The 12180-nt window shown below is 40.4% G+C and overlaps 1 protein-coding gene across 7 annotated transcripts in view; it reads right to left on the minus strand.

Annotated features, from left to right (window-relative positions):
- SEMA4D (semaphorin 4D) overlaps nt 1-12180 on the minus strand; it is a 131600-nt gene that overhangs the window by 47716 nt on the left and 71704 nt on the right. For all 7 annotated transcript variants that reach the window (XM_075599946.1, XM_075599927.1, XM_075599937.1 and 4 more), the window contains 7 exons: nt 11439-11783; nt 8231-8376; nt 5104-5166; nt 3132-3230; nt 2470-2563; nt 1306-1419; nt 679-830 (listed from right to left, as the gene is read on the minus strand). In XM_075599946.1, the coding sequence (XP_075456061.1) occupies nt 679-830; nt 1306-1419; nt 2470-2563; nt 3132-3230; nt 5104-5166; nt 8231-8376; nt 11439-11529 (759 nt within the window). In that variant the 5' untranslated portion in view covers nt 11530-11783. The remainder of the gene's footprint in view (nt 1-678; nt 831-1305; nt 1420-2469; nt 2564-3131; nt 3231-5103; nt 5167-8230; nt 8377-11438; nt 11784-12180) is intronic.

Genomic DNA, 12180 nt, shown 5'->3' on the forward strand with positions numbered 1-12180 from the left:
CATTTTTAGATTGTATAACAGTTACACACTTAAGCCGAGTTGAAAAGTGCAACAAAAATTGTAACCAAATTAAACAATTCATATTTGTTTTACCATTCATAATTAACACTGCCCCATTGCCAGCTCCTTAGGCAAAATACATTTCACATCACCAAGTCCCGGATACTAAAATCAGACTATGGAGTTGTCTGGGTGACAGACTCCCTGTGTCTCTACTGTTCCACTATGCACAATGCTACATTCCCTAATCACGCTACATAAAGAAGTTTTTACTGCATTGTGCCACAATAAATTATGAACACATATTGGAGCAGTTTAATACAGAGAACGGTGTTCAGAGTTTTCTTAAAAATGTAACAAGTGGTGGAAAGAAAGAAAGAAAACATTTGGAAAATGAAAACAAAAATGCATGTATTCGATGTCAAGCAAGACCAGATGAAAATTAATTCGGAGTCATTCAGAGCATGACGGCGACATATATATCTATATATAACATTTTAAGAGAGTTTTGTAATGCACAAAATAAAATAACGTGAACCTACAGAGACATGCTAAGACCACAGAATAATGACCATTAAATTCAGTGGCAAAAACACAATGTAATCAAAACCAATGTGCAGAGAATGTGCTCAGTCAGATGTCTGGCATCTAAAAATACTGTAATGATCTGTGACCCACCTTGCAGACGCGGGCTATTCTTGGAATTAGAAGCTTGCCAACAAATTCATACTCGACCGATACTTCCGTGAAGAAGAAATACACCTTATCGTCCTCTCCGTCTGGATTGTTCTGCGGTGTCCTGATCACATCGGCAAACACAAAACTGGGTTCTAGAAAACAAGACAAATGAATACATTTATGCAGACCTGAATTCATCAACATTGTACTGTCAGGATTACAGTTTCCATCCTTCCAACGAGAGTTAATAAACGGAATGCCTGTCGCTGAAACCATTTGACTCTCAGAGGTGGAAATAAATCCATTTGCTTTCAGAGGAGTGGGCAGCAACGCATTGCAAAGCAAATGCACACACTGGCCCTGTGGCAGCGATGAGAAAAGCATACTGTGCGTCCATGTTTCTGTCCCGGCTTTGTGACCCAAAGCCAGGCATATTTTATGATGGCCCAACAGAAAAAAATATATATATCAAATGCTACAAAGAATTGTGCCAACGCCCAAGCAGGAGAATACTAGCTTCTCCGAGCTGTATGCCAATTTCTATTTGACTGTTGGACTATTCGCAGATCCAGACATGATTAAAGGTCATTGAATGTATGGTTATTCTTGTTTAACAGAACTACTTACCATTAAGCCAAGGTACTGCATACTCCGTTCTTAGTTGACTTTGCTGGGAGTGTCTAAAAATGATAGGCTCACTGCCCAGGAAGGTAAAGGATGTCCCAGAGTACAGTTCTCCATCTTTAGAAAAAGAAAGGCCGATTTTAATTACTTGAAATTTCTACATTTAAGGCAGAAATTAATGCTGCTCAAATCTTCTCTTTTCCCATTCTCAGAACTGGGAATCCAAGAACATGAACACCACTGGATTAATCTCTGGCATCTCCTTGGTTCCCTACATATTTAGCTTTTAATTATCTGGGCAAGAAATCGTATTTGAAAGAAATGCGCCACTAGCAGCCAATCAAAAGCCACAGTGTCATCAGGACACCATGTCGTAGCCCACGTGGCTATCTTGGATTTATTTTTAAGTTGAGGAGTAAAAAGTGAAATATCTTGGAAACTAGGTGTGCCCAAAGTGTGATGATTAGTGTGGTATAGTTCCAGGGGACCCGTTGATTATTTTTTTAAACAACAGTAAGAGTGGCTGTGATGCTGGAAGCTTTCAATGGTAGTTGATAGGTGGGGTTTAATAATTTAATGAAATATATTTAATGTACAGTATAACCAGTTTTATAGAGGGGACATCTGATTAGCAAACTGCTTTCAAATGTTGGTTATCCTTACATTTTAGTTGAATTTTTTTAGTTCTTTTAATTTAAATAATTAGATTACAAACATTATCAATATTGATACAATAGAAACAGGATCACTATTGGTTTGTTTCAAATCACATTTAGTAGAAATGGAGCAGCTTTGTCAACTCGTAGAGGTGGAAAGAGATTAAATGAATGTTCTAGGCATGTCTAAGTCACGTGCCCTTTGGAAAATAAGTGTGCAGAGGGGGAACAATTCGTCACTGTAAAGGTAAAGGTCATTAACTACATTGAGTACTGAGGAAAAGGCGATGAAATGTTTTTTGACAGGGGAAAAAAAAATCTGTATTTAAAAAAGGAAGGTATTTTGAAATGACAAATTCTGAAGATTAGGTGTTTTTAATGAGGTTTTTCAATAGACATATCAAGAAATTCCAAGTCAGGAAGTGCATTTAGTACGTTTTTGCCAAAAAGGCACTTAATTGAGTTTTACCTGTACAACGACAAATTACAGTAATAGGAGTAATCCACTTACCAACCATGACTGAAGTGTAACTCTGCACAGGATCAAATGGGCATCTTCCTTTACCATCTTCAGTTTTACCCAACAACTGAAAACTACTTAAGTCCTAGAATAAAATTATACGAGACACACACCTAGCATTAGAAGTTAGCATGTTATGGAAATACACGCAACTATATTGTACAAACAATGACGGTGTACGCAGTGCGGTACGTAGCTTGGCAGGCACAAGGAGTCCCCTGTCCAAGAGAGTTTAAAGTGTAATTGTGTTGCCTGAGGCAGTTAATCCCATTAAACATAAAAAGTGCATTTGAATAAGCCAAAAATGGATACATTACTGGCTGTGTGCTTGGTTTGCCCTGTACAATCTGCATAATGTAGCATGCTAATGCTTGGAGAGGTCAATGCTGAAGGATATGAAGTTAAAAGCGCTCCTTTGTATGCCCGTAGGGAAGGCATGTGGATGGCCTCGGGAGTCTTTTACACAATTAGTACAGCTAACGTCTGGGAGCATTAAATGAGTATTTATCAATCTCTTTGCTTTTGTTGGTGCCTCCAGTTGCCCTTGAGAATCATGATTATGTAATTACCACCGCCCCGTTGAGAATGATTGTTTAATTAGCTTATTGCAAATCGCTGCTTAGAAAGAACACATTTGTTATAGCAGCACTAACCAGATGGTCGCAGGTGGGCTGAAATGCATTTGTTCCGCACACGTACAGAGCATTGTTATTGAGTGGTTGCAGCACACGAATGTAGTTCAGGCATTCTGTCTGTAACAACAAAGGAACATGCATGATAAAGTATCCCATCCCGATAAAACACTAGCACTCCACTGAAACTAGGCTTACATTACAAAGTAAATGTGCCAACTTCCTAATGAGAATAACCAGTTAGAAAAGTGATCTTCCTACTCGGCCACGTTGACAGTGGCATAGTTACAGGGTGCTGACCTGCTTCTCACCACACGCTTCAAGTGGCATCCGTACAAAAGAGAACAGGTATAAAAATTGCAGGAAAGAAAAGCATTCTTGCATTACATCTTGCTTTGTAAATACTGTATATGTATTTGCTTATACTGTAGATCTATTTGAATTTGTCCTTAAAAATGTATTAGAAACGAAGGAGCAAAATAAATGGAAGAACAACGCAATCCTTTTTTTTTACTGACCCTTTGAATATTCAAAGTGTGTGGAGATATATACCGTGTCTGTGTTGCTACAGCATGAAAGAAATACAAATATAGCGTCACTATCAAAAAATGTATCACTCTATTAAGCGCGCAAAGTGCAAGGGTGTACTTAATGAGAATATATTCTCTCTCCCCCCTCAATTAATGAGAATACACCGCCCCCCAATATGCCTATTTATTTAAACAAGAGGTAAAAATGCTTAACACTTTTTCAAAAACTGACTGAATTCCGAAAACAGTTCACTTATTTAAGAGATATAGGCTGTTACTCATTAAACTGTGATAGTGCTGATTGGGGCGCTATAACAATCTCCCACAGACATCATTGGGAGTTTGTGTTATAGTCCCCTGATCGGCACTATCCTGGCTCAATGAATAACCGCCACAGACTGCGGTACAGTGCCACTACTTCTAAAATATGACTTTGACTAATGTAAAGAGTTTGTAAAAAACATGAAACACAGTATATAACGACTGGAATAAAGATTGTGTTACAGTCATTGTTTTGGGCACCCGGGGGGCCTCTCAAATGTATCACTGAAGCTCAAAAGCAATCCATGATTTGCTCACATCCATGAAGAGAAGTCATAGCAACACAGGATGAAGATGTGCCGGCAAATGAAATATTAAGGCAATGACAGAAAGAAGGTGCTCAGTATCTGCACTGTGAGCTGTAGTGAGTTTCTCCCCAGGGTCACTTTGCAGGGATAGGAACGGCAAACACACATACATGTCCATTCTGCACAATGCAGCATACATGCTTACGACGACGAACACAGCGACAATCCATATCACTCACAAAGGGGTCAATATATAATAAAAAAATATATATTTTGTGTCACTGCTAATGCTCAAACAACATTCAGCCCCCAGAGGCCAATCCCCCTCTCTCATACAGCATCCCAAATCCAACAATCTGGGCCAAGCCATAGGCCAAGTACAAGGTCAAGTTTTGTTTGCCTGACTGAAGCCACACTGTATAATCCTGTACACATTTCAAATGAACGTACCTTCCCTCTTATCTCTCTCTCCACCCCCCAGATTTAAGACACCTCAAAATTCTGAGTAATATACTGTATATATATATATATATATATATATATATATATATATATATATATATATATATATATATATATATATATATATATATATATATATATATATATATATAAATATAAAAATAAATATATCACACACACACACTTACTTTCTTAAAGTACTTATTTATTTCTATTAGTATAACCAGGGGAGGTTTGATGATGCCATGTCAGCCCAGTTCCCAGACATACACAGACATACGCAGACAGACATATGCAGAAAGCTTTATATTATTACTACATCATCACTCCAAATGTGTCTGTGTCTGATCACACTGATCATTTTAAAACGACAGCATATAATGACATGCAACCTTTATACTATGTTATACTGCTAATTTCAGGCCAACATACCTGTCTGGATTTGCCTTTCCTGGCACACTCGCTGCTTTTCTCGTCAGTGACTTTCCAGTAAACCTAAGGCAAAAAAGAGGAAACAAACAGTTACTTCCCTCCAACATAACTTTGAGTGAAACCACACTGGTGCAAGAAACAGCTGAGCCCACAACTCTCATACTGAAAGCATTGTATTCCATTCCATTTGTTTTTTGCCTCAGTTGAACTACAATATCGTGTCAGAGAATCTTTATACGGAATAATGCTTAAAGGGGCAACATTCTCTCCACTCTCAAACTGGGGAGGGGGGAGGTGAGAAGGGGGGGTCCGCTGGAGCTAAACCACACTATTTTTAGCGTTGGGAACCAACAGTTTTTGTAAAATTCCATGAATGGGGGAGAGGGGGTTTGCTGCTTTAAAGAGAAGCAAACACAGGTGCAGGACCCTATGTAAGAGATCATATTGCAGATAAAAATAATAAGTCACCGATTTGAACATCTCAAATGGAGAAAACAAAGTGTTAGATCGTTGGTAGCGCCACTTCTTAGGCAACACATTGAATACGTTTATAGGGCCTGGCACGGTAAGGGGCGAGTGTGTGAGAACTCAGAACAGTCTAAAGTAATACATTATACAGAAGATTCAGCAACCTTTCAACCTTACTGCAGTCTTAGGCTGTGTCCATAGAGCCTCAGCCTGCGCTCCTCCGCGCTGACGCTGAGGCTCGCCTGCCCGGTCAGGAGCGATCCCATGGACTGGCAGGCGAGCCAGCGTGCGCGATCGGGAGGCGGGGAAGTGACGTCGCTGGGCCAATAGCCCGCGATGCAACGACGTCAAGGCGCAGTGACGTTGACGTTGCTTTGCTGTGATTGGAGGTTTTCAGCCGACAGCGCGCTGAGAAACAGGCTTTGCTATCGGCTGAAAATTCCAACGCCTCAGCACGCCTGCGGACGCTCACGTGAGCCCCCTCTAAAGACATCCTCATTGAGGATGCAGGGGCTCAGCGCGCAGCGTCCGCGCGGCTTCCCCTGCTATGGACGTAGCCGTAGCCCATTCACTGTCAGATAGGGAAACAGTGCCGCGTTTCTTTTTCTGGCACAATAAATAGTTACATGTTACCTTAAAATGTCAGTGCTTGGACTCCGGTAAAAGAACTAAACAAAAAATAAACCATCTTTGCAAACAAAGTTACTATCATCTCTAGTAGCTGTACTCCGGAGTCGCACAATGATATCTGCTGGCCACACGTTTATCATACACACTGATCTGTCAACCGGTCTTTATTTAAACATTATAAATCAGCTTTTTTTTTTTTTTTTTACTTATTTTTTATTAAGAGTTTTAGAAAAACAAAAAGAAGGGATTCAGAAAATAGTAAAGGGGAGGAGGGCAAGTACCACATTTCTAACACAGGTATCGTAAAATATATTGTCGATGAGTAACTGCAAGACCGCTCACTTCACACAATAATGAGTTCTCTGAGAGAGGATACAACTCTCTACCCGCACTGATTCACAGATTCAAAGATTCCCCTCAGAGTACAAGGTCTCCCAAACCTTATGACATGTTCTTGTGTTATGTCTTACATAGGCTTTTAATCTCAGCTTTTTTTTTTTTTTTAATGCCCGATGTTGGAGTTTCCGGATGACGGCCGTTTTTAGCTGGTATATTTTACTACCGCTGGCAGCGGTTAAACACACAGTCCTACATACATTTTCCTTTCAGGTTTTCTCTTCTTCTAATTCTTCAAGGACGTGTGTTTCTTATATAGGCCTGACATGTGCACAGTGAGGAGTCCGCCTTTGACGAGCTTACCTTATTCTGATACTTGCGGTGTGGAGAGACCTGTTCACTTTTGCCACTGGGTCATGCCTTCTGCGTATGGTAGCACAGTTCCTGTTTTATTTATTAACCCTTTCATTGCCTGAGAGGAATTGTACACACAGGTGTTTTAGTCCCCAGGGCCACTGAAAAGGTTAAACGTGAACTGTGCTGATCCCATTGAGCAATATCACACATACAGGCGCTTATGGAAGCTCTGCAGGCGAAAATCCCTATCAACTTCAATTGCCCGCTTCAAGTTAAATAGAGTATACCCCTAAGGGGGTTTGTTCATTAAACTGCAATAGTGCCAAGGACCCTATTGGAAAGAGACTCTCCATGACTTATTTTCCTGGGAATTAGCTTGCTGAAATAAACACCTGTAATGCCTGAAGGAAAGGGCACGCATGTATGAATGACAATTGTCAGGTCACCATTCTGCTCCAGCCAGGGTTGCCACCAGTATCATTAGAATATTTTCTTTTGTATGGTCAAGATGTTCAGGGGTCAGTTGAAAAGCTAGTAATCACATAGCTGCGACTGTCACCCCCATGAGGAAGGCGAGTGCCCTCCACTTCCGTTTTAGATCAGGGTCACCACCCCAATCATCGCCTATGCAACAAACAGAACCCTGATGAAGTACCAAGTACAGCATTAGGGCACTATAAGAGTGAAGACTATTTTACATGCAATCGCTTCTGCTGGCGATAGCTGTAGGCGAGCTGAAAATGTAAAGAAATGCTTAGAATCATTAGAGTTTACATGTTCATTTTCACATGGATAAAGGCGAGTGGAAAAATTACATCCTCTAACCCTGGGTCACGACGTCATGTGACTTCAAGTTGCCATGGCGATGCATTGCTGGAAACGCCGGAGACCAGGTAAGGGAAGTTACAGAGGCCGAGCGTGCTCCACGGCATTTAACTTAAATGCTTTGGGGAACAGCATGGGGTGTCTGTAACCGCCCCCACCCAAAAAATCTTGCGCCCGCCCCCCAGTTTGCGCACCACTGCTCTAACCCATACATGAAATACAAACATGGCTCATCGATATCGGAAGAAAACAATGATTTAGTTCCTGGTAACAGCAGAGAGGACATTTTTGGTAGGGTGGCCAGATAAGTAAATGTATTGAAGTTTCTTAATGTAAAGATGGTGCACAAAATCTCCACATCTGAAGGAACATTGCAAATCATCAGGTCTTGTTAGGTTATATACTACTTGGTCTCGTTAGCAGGTAAAAGTATAAAACAAAAATATAATTTCCCAACGGACCAAAAAGCCCTCTTCATGCTATGTTGCAAAAAGAAAGACATGATACCCACCTCATGCTGTTTCTCCGCAATATCCAGTGAATTGACAGCAAAGATGACTTCTCGGGCGCCAACATACAGAACATCCTGATCTTCACTGAGCAATAAAGTGGAATAGTTGAAAACGTCTTTCTCGTGAAAATGCGTTAAATGCACTTCTGGTAAATCAAAAGAAATCATCAGTTACAAATTAAGACTACTTTAATTACTCGCTCGACTGCTGGATAACATTTCACATATATAATGTGGTGTCGCCCTTGATATAAGAAGTTTAAACGCAAATCTGAGGAAAAGAATGTTAGAGGTCATTTCACCAGTGACTCTGGAGATATTTAGCTTTAATTGAATGAAAATAAAGAGAATTAAGACCTGCATCATTTTGGTGAATAATGACCATACCAAGCCTTACTGTTCCCCATCCTCTTTCTACCACGGCTACCATCTCCCAAAGACCAGAATATAACGTTACAGGCACCCGCCTCCTAAACATAACCTTGCACCTTATCTCCTCAACTAGAACTTCAGCTTCCAGGCACACCTTTTTAGATTGCCAGCTCCTCAGAGCCGAATAGTCCTAATACTGTATGTCCCATTACAAAATAATGTAATGTATTTGTCTTGGTAACCCACACTGCAGAATAAGTGGTGCCTCAAATAACTAAATAATAATATTAAGCTCTTCAGGGCAGGGGACTCCTTATCTACTTTTATGTATGAAGCGCTAATTCCTAGTATGCCACGTGTGTTACTGCTGTAAAGCACCATGTACATGAATGGCTCTATATAAAGATATAGAGCACCTCCTCCTAAAACTAAAAGGAACTGGCACTCCAGAAGTCAGTGTGTTTGACCGAAACGTTGATCGATGTGGATTAAAATCTCTTTTTTTTGTATGAAGACCTCTGGAGTGCCGGCTCTTTGTTTTAAGAGAATGTGTCCTGTAGTATAGGTCTCCCCAGCGGGGGATGAGGCAGTGGCATAAATCCAGTGAGTGCACCTATTTCTTTCCCCTGCTATATAAAGATATACATAATTACACTCCAACTTTGGAACTGCCGAGTGTAACTGGAGCCTGTGTGAAATACAAAGTGGAAAGTACAATAATTGTTGGTCTCGCTAATTCCACCATCTCATAGAGGTGCAAACTATGCGTAAAAAAAGTGTATGCGCTTCAAGAGTCAAACTTTATCCACTGCAGTTAGCAATATATAAAAAAAAGAAAAAATCATATTATACAAACTGTGTGCATGTGCTCTTATAGATGTTATAGATGTTGGGCTGTCCCACCCAAAAGTCACAGCGGAAAGAAAAAACAGCAGCACAGCAAAGAACTTTGGAGGTTGAGGAAGGTCCCAGCGGAAGATACAGGAGACCCTCACGAACTGTTATATTATGTTACGTTCATAATAATATAATAAGGTGTTGCATTGGAACAAAAAGTTATTCAGCGTGCTGCCGTAAGTTTTCTTTATATCAGAGGTGGGAGATGCATTTGTAACACCACAAGGAAACACTACAATCTTTGTATTGTTAGTAAAACAGAAGGGGTTAAAGAGAACGGCACAGTTGCAGAACTTCCTAGCTTGCAATGCAAGAGAAGAGAGATGCTAAATCGGTGTTGGGGGGAGGAAACAATGTACAGCACACTTCAAGACGACTTCAAAGCAACGCCATGCTACGTAATTTAGAAACAGTCACACACCAGTCATCGTGCTATTAATCAGACTTCATCTTGAAAGCAGACAGTCTGTACTTTGCACAAACGCAAACTCAATTATAATGTACAGAGCTTTCAAAACTCAGAGGTTTCATCTTTAGTGGTAACCAGTGTGCATATCACACTTAAAGAACTACCTTTAGAAAAGCTCTGTACTTTATAATTTAATCCGCATTTCTGCAAATTACATCTACAGAGAATCCGAATGTTTGTTCCTAAAAGGTATCGCAACCTACAACAACAATGCACATTTCTTCAGGCTCAACATTGCTACTAGATCTTTCAACTACATAGACACAGAAAAGGGGGAACTTTTTGTAAGTACTGGCAATTATGAAGAGGATAGTAAAAGACTATTTTACTACTACTGCTGCCTTTTTAAGTGGTCATAGATAACAGCCATGTGTGTTTCAACTGGCAATATATTATCCACTTACAATTTTACAATCAAAGAGCAATGGGCCAGAGTGAAAGCTGAGGGCACACAGGACGGTCCTAAAGAAAGACACTCCAGAGATACAGCCACCACACAGTCCCAATACTGAAGAGTGAGGTTTTATGCATGGATCTTTTGCTTTATCGGTTATTGTAGTCACAATAATTCAAGAAAAAGTGAGCAGTGTTTTGCTTATCTTTGTCTCCAGATTCTCTTTTAACTAGGTGGATAATAGTCAAAATATTTAGAACTCCTGCTCTGCTGGCTTTATGGGGGTTATTCATTCAGCTGCAATTAGGGCTGTCAATCAGGGCTCCATCGCACTTACACTCCTATTGACTTCAGTGGGTGAGCGAGTTTGGGTTCCTGCCAGATAACATACTCCGAGAACACTTATTAGCTATTGAAATCTGTTCCGGCTCTAACTGTGTCAGGGGGCAAACTGGATCATGCAATCACCACCCACTGGTTTAGCACCACAGAACCAGTAACATGGCACTGGAGAGAAGTGCAGTCATCTTGCAGTTCCTTAAATCAGTATTTGTGTGCTTGACATTTCTAACAGAAGGCATTGTAGTGGTCCCAAAATCCTGCTATTCTCTTATAACATCGGTTAGCCATTAAAAAGGGGGTCATCATTACACTACACTCCGATTTGTTTTGTGTGAGGTTCAGTTTTTATTGCACAGGCTCACGTGCCACCCCCCACGTGCTTACACTTTTCTAACCTGCATTGATAAACCCATTCAGGCACAGCATCAAAATGTTATCACATAACATGCTACCTCAGGATCAAATACGTTGCATTGCATTTTTTGACAGTGTAGTCCTTAAGAGAAACAATCTAGGGGTTAAAAGCCACAGAACATACCACTCATTTAGGAATAGTCCAAAGCTATAATGATGTGCTGTGGAGTTACAGCAGCAGCAGTGAGGGTAGCACAGTGTGCCGGACATTGTACAATTACACGTACAGGAGCAGTCATATCACAGGGAAATCAGGGAAGCAGGCAGGCGGCTTATAAACAACTGTACCAATTGACCCGAGACCAAAATCAAATATTTACCTTTATGTTGCCATGTGACCCTCGGCACTGGTCCAAACGCTGTGGCCTCCAGTACAAAACACAGTGCCACGCACAGACAATTAAAAGCCATAATCAACCCGCTTTAAAAAAAAAAAAAAAAAAACACGGAGTCCACGTCTCATCTGGCACATAAAGTAAAGGCTGCACTGTGACAGATGTGCCACACTGAGGGAGTTGTGCAGCTTGCGAGCAGCTTCACAAGCACGTGTCCAATTATTCTCTCCCAGGAGCCAGCATTCTCAGGCATGTGTGAACACACACACAAGCTCACTTCTCAGCTCAGGCACACAAGCTCGGTCTCTTCTTAGCTCAACCCCTCCTCGTCTGTCGTGAGAAGAAAAGAAAAAAAAAGGCATATCCAGAGTTAAAAAGGAGACAGAAAAGAGGAAGTGGTTTATTACAGCTACGGTGTGTAGGAAGTGATTACAGTACAATTTCCTAAACCAGAACACATTAGAATTTGTACTTTAAAAAAAAAATATTTAAAAATAAATAAAATCAACCTTACCCATAATACTTCTAAGCTAAATATGCCAAGAAAAATAAAAACAGCAGAGATCATTTGTTTTCCTTAGTGCTTGCAGGATACAGTGTGGACACTACGTGTACAATTAATGGTGACATTTCTGCAGTTTGCAATATTTTTTCATATTCAACACACTTAAAATATTTAGAAATCTTTATTTTATTTTTTAGTTACTCCCTTAAAATGATTGAATAT

Source organism: Ascaphus truei, chromosome 1 (assembly GCF_040206685.1).
Source record: "Ascaphus truei isolate aAscTru1 chromosome 1, aAscTru1.hap1, whole genome shotgun sequence".
Lineage (NCBI taxonomy): Eukaryota > Metazoa > Chordata > Amphibia > Anura > Ascaphidae > Ascaphus > Ascaphus truei.